This window comes from Palaemon carinicauda, chromosome 20, assembly GCF_036898095.1.
Source record: "Palaemon carinicauda isolate YSFRI2023 chromosome 20, ASM3689809v2, whole genome shotgun sequence".
Lineage (NCBI taxonomy): Eukaryota > Metazoa > Arthropoda > Malacostraca > Decapoda > Palaemonidae > Palaemon > Palaemon carinicauda.
In genome coordinates, this window is record NC_090744.1 from 31,419,836 (window position 1) to 31,429,835 (window position 10,000).

At 33.5% G+C, this 10,000-nt stretch overlaps 2 protein-coding genes across 5 annotated transcripts in view; one reads left to right on the forward strand and one right to left on the reverse strand.

The window, feature by feature from the left end:
• LOC137659715 (metalloprotease TIKI2-like) overlaps window positions 1-10,000 on the forward strand; it is a 103,937-nt gene that overhangs the window by 82,623 nt on the left and 11,314 nt on the right. Inside the window, exons 5-7 of the mRNA XM_068394535.1 lie at window positions 193-309; window positions 681-791; window positions 3,104-3,343. Of these exons, the coding sequence (XP_068250636.1) occupies window positions 193-309; window positions 681-791; window positions 3,104-3,343 (468 nt within the window). The remainder of the gene's footprint in view (window positions 1-192; window positions 310-680; window positions 792-3,103; window positions 3,344-10,000) is intronic.
• Window positions 9,270-10,000, reverse strand: part of LOC137659477 (uncharacterized) — a 7,258-nt gene continuing 6,527 nt past the window's right edge. For all 4 annotated transcript variants that reach the window (XM_068394368.1, XM_068394367.1, XM_068394366.1 and 1 more), the window contains exon 2: window positions 9,270-10,000. This exon is cut by the window's right edge and continues 455 nt beyond it. In XM_068394368.1, the coding sequence (XP_068250469.1) occupies window positions 9,480-10,000 (521 nt within the window). In that variant the 3' untranslated portion in view covers window positions 9,270-9,479.

The window sequence follows — 10,000 nt, forward strand, 5'->3', positions numbered from 1 at the left end:
CATTTCAATCAAATGATTAGTTTGAAAGATATTAATAAAAACGATGACTTGCCATCCCTGAGATGGATAGTAATCGTTTAACAATAGATACATTCCCCTCTAAACTTACCCTCGACTACAGTTCCTGCTAACTGTAATGTGTTCTTTAGACCTTGTTTTTTTTCCTACTATCATTATTATTTTCTTTCGTAGGCACAAACGTCGAAGAGGACACAGAGGAGGCATTGTTCCCGAGCCTTCGGTGTTGAAGGACTTCCTCACCACCAACACCTTAGAGGCTCAACACCAGCACGACCCTGCTTTCGCCAAGTAAGGATTTAGATGTTATCCGTAGCATGAACATTCTACCTTCCTTCTCATTGTTGACAATGTCAGGATAAGTTAGGTAGAGTCTCTCAACCTCTGCATTTGAGCTAAAAGTTTTAAATGGCGATATAAGGTGAAAGATGATATGGAAAGAAGAGGTTTGCTGGAAGAGGATGCCTTTGATAAAAAGCATAGAGATGGTGCATCTGGCAACCGACCCCTTAATTTAGGGATAAACTTTGGGAAAGAAGAATATAAGCTAATTATTATTTCAAGCAATGCCTGAAATGGATTACATTCAGATGCATCTCGGTAGTTTCTTACTCATGTTAATTATGTTATTATTATATTAATTCTTTTGTTTCAATCTGCAGGTTTCTGTCCGAGCAGGGCAGACGCAGAGGTCCTGCGACCACCAGCGAACCGTCCAGGAAACACGCCCACTTCAATGACCTTTGGGTCAGGATAGACACTGACCTCCCGCAGTAAGTCTTTATTTACTTCGGTTTTATTATTATTATTATTATTATTATTATTATTAGCTAAGTTACAACCCTAGTTGAAAAAGCTGGATGCTATAAGCCCAATGCCTCCAACAGCGAAAATAGCCCAGTGAGGAATGGATATAAGAAAATAAATAAAATTGTTATTATTATTATTAATAATATTATTATTATTATTATTATTGTTGTTATTATTATTATTATTATTATTATTATTATTATTATTATTATTATTATTATTATTATTATTATTATTAGCTAAGCTACAACTCTAGTTGGAAAAGCAGGATGCCATAAGCCTTAGGCCTCTGACAGCTTAAATAGCCCAGTGTGGAATGGATATAAGAAAATAAATAAAATTATTATTATTATTATTATTATTATTATTATTATTATTATTATTATTATTATTAGCTAAGTTACAACCCTTGTTGAAAAAGCTGAATGCTATAAGCCCAAGGCCTCCAACAGCGAAAATAGCCCAGTGAGGAATGGATATAAGAAAATAAATAAAATTGTTATTATTATTATTATTATTATTATTATTATTATTATTATTATTATTATTATTATTATTATTATTAGCTAAGCTTCAACCCTAGTTGGAAAAGCAGGATGCTAAACCCAAGGGCTTCGGCAGAAAAAATAGCCCAATGAGGAAAGGAAATAAGGAAATTAATAAACTACAAGAGATGTAATGGACAATTAAATTCAAATATATTTATTAACAGTAGCAACATTGAAATAGATCTTTCACATGTAAACTATAAAAAGAGACTTATTTCACCCTGTTTAACATAAAAAAAATTCACTGCAAGTTTGAACTTTTGAAGTTTATCCTGGAAAGTTTTTTACATTTAGTTTGGAAATTGGATATGACTTTGGTCTCGAAAGTCATAAGGTTAGGTTTGGAAAAAAAAAAAGTAGGTTCAGATTCGTTTAGAAAAAAGTTTCAGCTTCGTTTTGGCCCCCCCCCCCCCAAAAAAAAAAAAAAAAAAAAAAAAAAAAAAAAAAAAAAAAAAAAAAAAAACAGGTTCAGTTTCGGTTTAGAAGTTCCAAGTTTGGTCCCTGAGTATCAGAATTTTGATTTACCAAGTTTTAAGTCTTAATTAAGTTTGCATTTTGAAAGGTAGTCTAGTTTGGGAAGTAACTAAATTGTTTTCGAAAACTGTAAATTAAATACAATGAATCAAACTGTTCCAAAAATCGTAGTTTGATTTGAAAAATTACAGATATGACTTCGGTGTTTTTTGGGGCAGATTTTGAGAAAAAATCTAGTAATTATATTGAAGAGTTTTATTGGTTACTCTAAACTCTAAACTGGTATTCCTTGAGAATTTTATGCTAAATCATTTCTGTTCCTCGGTGTATCTGTTGTTCTGGAAAATACTTACAAAATTGAAGACGCAAAATAATCTTCATGCCATTTTCTCTTGCTTCTGTTTGTTTATTTTAAGAATTAGTTAAGAATAAAACTGGATATATAGATGTCAATTAAAGATTACCATGAATAGTTACACCTATCAAAAATATCTCATTAATAAAACGTAAAGTTTTAAAGGTCGCTCATGAATGGCAGAGGCAAGGGACAGTGACATTGCCCTAGCGATCAGGACAATGCCATAGAGACTGACCATATATTATATGATCAGCGCCCAAGCCTCCTCTCCACCCAAGCTAGGACCAGGGAGAGCCAGGCAGTGGCTGCTGATGACTCAGCAGATAGACCTATAGGCTCCCCCAAACCCCCCAACCTTAGCTCACAAGGATGGTAAGGTTGCAAACACTAATGGTACTAACATGAGCGGGGCTCGAACTCCCCAGTGGCAAACACCAGGCAGAGTGCACATATAAGCAATATTCATCACACGCTGGTAGCTCTTCATTAACCCGTACAGTGTGACGTTCGAGAGAAGGTTGTGAACTCAAAGGCAGTATGAAAGCAACTGAGTAATTTATTATAGAACACTCTCCTTTATATACAAAAGCCCAAGGCAACAGGAATTTTCATGTTCACAAGACAGACAATGTCACAGAGGCGAAACGCAGACATGTTTATTCTGGTTCTTTTTAGTGCGAGGGAAGAGCGAAGATACAAGCATAATATATACAAAATGAATTATGTACGATCGTGTGACACACGGTTGGTACAACAGTGCTAATTTCAGCATAAACCATTCATCGCCCAACCCTATTCTTTTATCCGGGATGAATTTGTTTGTAGTTTACAAATTCTCTTAGCTCTCCTTTATAGATTGAAAATATGATGTTACTAACTCTTCTTCCGTCCACAGAACATACGACCAGCACACCTCGTCTTATCCTGAAGACACGACGAGTGTTCCAGCGGATTCCAGGGACGCGGAATTGGTGAGGGAGTCCCTGAGGGTATGGTACGGCCTCCCCACCAGGAACCAGGCATCCTCCGGCCTCCTACTTCAGGGGCACGCGACGACTTTGCTTCTCCTTATTCTAAGTTCCCTCTTAGTCCAGTGGAGACTGACTTCCACATCTTCCTCCCACTTCGTAGCAAGGTAAGGCAAGTGTGAATGCAGAGAGAGAGAGAGAGAGAGAGAGAGAGAGAGAGAGAGAGAGAGAGAGAGAGAGAGAGAGAGAGAGATCATAATTGAAACCAAATTGTAATTTCTCACGAGTAGAAATTTGAACATCGTACCCACACACAACAAAGTCGTCTCCCTTTGTTTGCTCTCTAATATGGGAGCCAGGGAAGATATGCCCCAGGGCTAAGGGACCGGAATCCTTTGAGAAGTGGTTAAAGGATACTGGGGGCAGGATTCAAGTCAGTCCTTGTGGGGGTTCACTAACATGGTGTAAGGGGGTTGGATTTTAAAGGTAGCGTTGGTATGGAATTTCACATTTACTTCAAATCACAAACATTTTTTGTAATTCATATGTATGTGGTGTGGAGGGTTAAATTCTAAATTATGCAGCTTTGCGTATATATTCATTGAGAATTGTAGGTGTTTTTTTTTTTCTTTCTTTTTAGGGCGGGGGGAAACTTGGTGATTGAGTATCAAATATGTATCTTTGCGTATTCATTCATATTTGAGTTTTTTTTGTTTTTTTTTTTGGGGGGGGGGAACTTGGTGAAGGAATTTCATATACAGAGTAAAAGTCTCATGAAAGAATTAAATGAATTATATTGATATGTAATTTTTTTATGTAATCATATTGTACTTTATTATAAAGAAGTAATTTTCCCCTATTCTAGACTTATGTTTTTTTTTTATGATCACATCGAAGTATTTCGCACTGGCTCATTGAGAAACTGATGACAGTGGAAACGAATATAATAAAAAAAAAAAAAACACAGTCTGAATAAATTGGGATTAATGTTTCTTTATACTAAATTAGATTGTTTATTTTATTAAATTTTACACACAGGTACATGATTATATATATATATATATATATATATATATATATATATATATATATATATATATATATATATATGTGTGTGTGTGTGTGTGTGTGTATTTATACATGTATATATATCATTATCATCATTATCAGTCGTTAATAGTCCATTACAGGACAAAGGAATCAGACATGTCCGTCCACTCATGCCTGTTTATGGCCCATGTATGCCAATCTATACCTGCAAATTTTCTTAGCTTGTCAATGCATCGAGTTCTCTTCCTTCCCCTGCTTCATTTGCAATCTCTAGTGACCCTTTTGTTATTATTCTTGTCCATCTATTACCCTATATGCCCTGTCCATGACCTTTTTTTTTTTTTTACATGTTTTTTATCAGCATTCTCTCGTGTCCATGTTGCTCTTTTTTTCTGTCTTAGTGTTATTCTCATCATTATTCTTTCCATAGCTCTTTGAGCTGTAACTAGCTTATGTTCTAAGGCTTTATTAAGGCTCTAAGTTTTTATGCAAAAGTTAATACTGGTAGGACCATCTTATTGAATACTTTTCTTTTTAGAGAAAGTGGCCTTTTACTTTTCATAATCTCATTATATTCACCAAAGGTTCTTCTTACCATGCTTATCCTTCTTTTAATTTCAGTTTCATGTTCTTTGGGAAACACCTATATGTTGTCTTTGCATTTTCATTAAACTTTATCTTAGTTTTATTCATTTTAATTTTCAGTCCTACATTCCTGCTTTCATTATCCAAACCTTATATCATCTTTTTGCAATTCCTCCCATAATTCACTAAACAGAACTATGTCATCTTCGAATCTCAAGTTATTGTAGTATTTCCCATTAATGTTAATTCCGGCAGTACATTTTCCTAATCTAAATTCCTAAAAACTTCTTTTAGGTATGCTCTGAATAATTTAGGAGACACGAGTCTCCCTGCCTAACTCCTTTCTCAATCTGAATTTTCTCACTAGTTTTATGAAGTTTTAGGATTGCTGTGCTTCCCGGATAGACATCTTCAAGTGTTCTAAAAAAAGGATTCATATATTTCTTGTCTTTTAAGGGCTTCCATTATTGTTGAAGTTTTGACAGAATCAAAAGCTTTCTCATAGTCTATAAATGCCATACATAGTGGTTTGTCATACTCTGTTGATTTATCCATTAGCAGGATAATTACATGGATATGGTCAGTTGTTGAATATCCACTTCTAAGGTCTGTCTGCTCCCTTGGTTGATTGAAGTCTAGCTGTCTTTCTATTCCACATAATATTATCTTTGTGTATATGTGTGTGTGTATATATATATATATATATATATATATATATATATATATATATATATATATATATATGTGTGTGTGTGTGTGTGTGTGTGTGTATGTATGTATTTATGTATGTGTGCGTGTGTGTGTGTGTACCCAAAGTAATGAAGGTGTTGTGGTAGATAACGTTCAGAATCTGTGGGTCCTGAGTTCAACCAGCGTTCACAGCTTGATAATTTTTTATAGATGGTGAAGTAGGGATGGGGGCTTTGTGGTTTATATAGATCTACTTGCTACACCCCTAGTTGGAAAAGCAGGATGCTATAAGACCAAGGACTCCAACAGGGAAAATAGCCCAGTGAGAAAGGGAAATAAGGAAATAAATTACAATAGAAGTTTAAGAAGAATAATAGTATTAAAATAGAGCTTTCATATATAAATTATAAAAACTTCAAGATAATAATAGGAAGAGAAAAAAGATAGAATAGTGTACCCTTAAGCAAGAGATCTCTAACCCAAGACAGAGGTTATGTATAGATATTCTGAAGACCTGCACCTAATAATGACCCAGTATCAGTATTATGGGTTTGTAATGGTTCCCCAAGTACAAGGTTCTTATTGCTCATAATGTCAACATTTTTTCAGCTGATAGAAATGATTGGTGGAAGAAGACCGAAGGCAGTTAGCTAGCTAACCATAGTAAGAATAGTTTAGAAGCTATAGTCCATTTCTTTTAGCAATGCATATTTGCACCGACTCGCAGCGGTGCCCTTTTAGCTCGGAAAAGTTTCCGGATCGCTGATTAGTTGGACAAGATAATTCTAACCAATCAGCGAACAGGAAACTTTTCCGAGCTAAAAGGGCACCGCCGCGAGTCGGTGCAAATATGCATCGCTAAAAGAAATGGACTATAGTATTAGTAAGAGTAGTGAAAAGTGTTTAATCACAATTTTATTTATATAAGGTTACATTTTTCTCAGTATTAAGTTTTATATTTTTTATCTAACATTATATTTACATAATAAATTCTCCTAATTACATTTTTTATTAGCATAATGGTTGAGGTTCACCGTGTTGAACACATGATGATTCTCTTCTTCACCACCTGTGATATTCAAGATTTGCGATGCTGACATTACCGAGACACTCTCGAGAGTAATATTGGTTATTTTCCCTTATTGGAGTCCTTGGGCTTATAGCATCCTGCTTTTCCAACTGGGGTTATAGCTTAGCTTGTAATAATAGTAATAATAATAATAATAATAATAATAATAATAATAATAATAATATACAGTAGAATCAGCCCTTATCTGTTGACAACCCTATTCCCGACTAGCACAGCCATTGCTAGCAATAGATACAAAAAATGAAGAGATGCTTAATCAAGATAAACTTGAAGAATGTTTAGGTTCATGGTTTACCTAACCTCGTGGTGAAGATGATTTGTGTTGGAAATATGTTATCCATGGAAGTTCCATAAGGTCAGGTTAAGTTTGAGCGAAACTATGAATTTTAATACAGTTAAGTACTACACCTTAAAATAATATTGCATAAATATTTTTACGTATGTCGTTGGCTTGTTACTATTTGCCTAAGTCATGATCGCTTCTTATAAACTGAAATTTATAAAATTTTGATGAATTATCTCAGAGAAAGAAATACAATAAGTTATAAGCAGCGTTATTTCCAGTGATTTTGAGTCAACAATTGCAGCCAAATATTGCAACAGTATTGCCATATAAATAATGCAGCAATTAAAGTATATGAAATATATGAACCACTAAATACATATTTAAAAATAAACTTGAAATATGGAATCTAATACAGTACATTGCAACGGGTGATTGTTGTTATTGTTATTATTACTAGCTAAGCTACAACCCTAGTTGGAAAAGCAGGATGCTATAAACCCAAGGGCTCCAAAGGGGAAAGTAGCTTAGTGAGGAAAGGAAATAAAAAAAACTACAAGAGAAGTAATGATCATATAATATGAAATATTTTAAGAACAGTATCAACATTAAAATAGATCTTTCTTATAAAACTATAAAAACGTTTTACACAAATGGACTGTTTGAAGCAAAGGTAAGAATGATAATTAACAAGATGATTAAGGATATTTAATGTAATATTTACCTCATACATTGTAGTAAGTAAAATAGAAATTTTTTTCTGTAAAATAACTAAATTTAACAGTGAACGAACACACAGTTTGAAAGAAATCTATAACAGTTAAAGCTTTTTCTTTAGTATTACCTCTAATATATGAAAAAATTAACAATGAAAATTACTTTACTTTATGGTAAACTGGTGTTAGCAGTTAAATTTCACTATATCGCCCCCAACATTTTTTTTCCTGAATAATAGTTGTCAAATCATAATTACCTAGATGCATTCATTTAAAAATAACTATTTGAAACTTAGGGCATGAGAATGTTTATAAAATTACCTTATTAATTTCTAAAATTACGATTATTTATGCCAGTTTTATACAGAAAATATTTGTTGAGTTTAACCAGTACTTTGAACTTTTTCGCTTTTAGCAATGATGTTAGTATTAAACATCAGTTGAGCCTAAGGTTCTTACTTTTACGTACAACACATACATTTTGGAATTGTTTAACAAAACCTTCACATTAAACTGGATAATCACACCGGGGAAGGCATATATATATATATATATATATATATATATATATATATATATATATATATATATATATATATATATATATATATATGATAAATTTTGCACATTTAGACGTGTTTTCATATTCAAATAAGCCATATATATTTTTGATACATTAATGCCTGGATTCTCTTAATGGCCTCGGGATCAGAGAATCCAGACATTAATGTATCAAATATATATATGGCTTATTTGAATATATATATATATATATATATATATATATATATATATATATATATATATATATATATGTGTGTGTGTGTGTGTGTGTGTGTGTGTGTGTGTGTGTGTGTGTGTAACCTAATTTGGGTCTTTTTGAGGTTCAGTCATTTTTGGAAAACACAAGAGTAGGTTTACATGTACTAATAATATCCGAGGGTTTCATTTTACACAGATTACATAATCTTGAGTTACAAAGGCCTCCCTTAATTCTGACCATCGTACATTAGTTAGAAAGGGCCCTCGGATAAATGACATATTTTGGTACTCCCTGGCCCGTCTATCTACACACTGTGGGCCCACGGACGAGTCTCCCTCCCTAGTCCTACTGTCCTAGACTCCTGGTGCCTGGTCCTCGGGACTCCGTCTCACCAGCATAGTTTATGCCGGGTGGTGATTGGTTGCTCCCGTAGATCTACAGTACGAGAACCAATCAGGAAGGGGGATTTAGCGACGCTCAAACCCACTCTGGTCTGTAACGGTTTTTTTTTCTTATGTCCCACACCACAAACTTCCTTTACTCTCTGTCACAAAGGGGAAAACTGGCACTTGAACAAGGCTCCACTGTTTTCAGAGGAGGGCAGCTATTAGCACTCACGATCGGTTTATACACACACACACACACACACACACACACATATATATATATATATATATATATATATATATATATATATATATATATATATATAAAGTATATATACACATATATATATATATATATGTATATAGACATATATAAAGTGTGTATATATATATATATATATATATATATATATATATATATATATATTTATATATATATATATATATATATATATATATATATATATATATATATATATATATATATATATATATATATATATATATATATATATATATATATATATATATATATATATATATTACACTATTCAATAATTTGTAGAAGTCAATATACTCTGCATTGGTCAGTTTTGAGAATATTTTCTGTTTTTGTCACTTTTTATGTTCTGCCACTTTCCTGTTGAAAGCAAATTTCCTTTTAAAGAACTCCAGATCTGACTCAGCATTACCTGTGAATTTTAATATAGATACTTTAAAAGGAAACACATAAGGCTAGTCTAAAATTCAATGTCATTTCTTTCATTCAAGTATTTGTCATTGTATTTTGCTAACACACTTCTAATTATTTCTATGGGCAGACCCTCTACGGGCATGGCTTTTATCAAACTCAGCTGTCTGTTAAATTCCGAGAAATATTCATCATAGATGTCCATAACTATCTGGACATCCATCATCTCCTCGTACATCAAAGACCAGAGATCACGAGAGATCCTATGCATGGCAGCAGCCAGTTTTGGAAATCTGTAACTCGTAATGATCGAGTGCGTCGAAGCAGCTCGTAAAACATCAGGTCGACGAATCTTGTCAACAAAGTCCGCCGGCGGAGCAGTCACTGATTGTGTGGCACTCATTGCAGGGTTCAAATATCCGTCCATTAAAGCTTCACCGTAAATGATGCATCGAATTGAGACACGTCCTCCAATACTAAGTCTTTCTTGCAATGTAGAAGGAAGGAGATGCGGGAATTCTTTATAAGAGCGATACTCTTCCACGTCTGGATGAATTTTCAACAATGAGG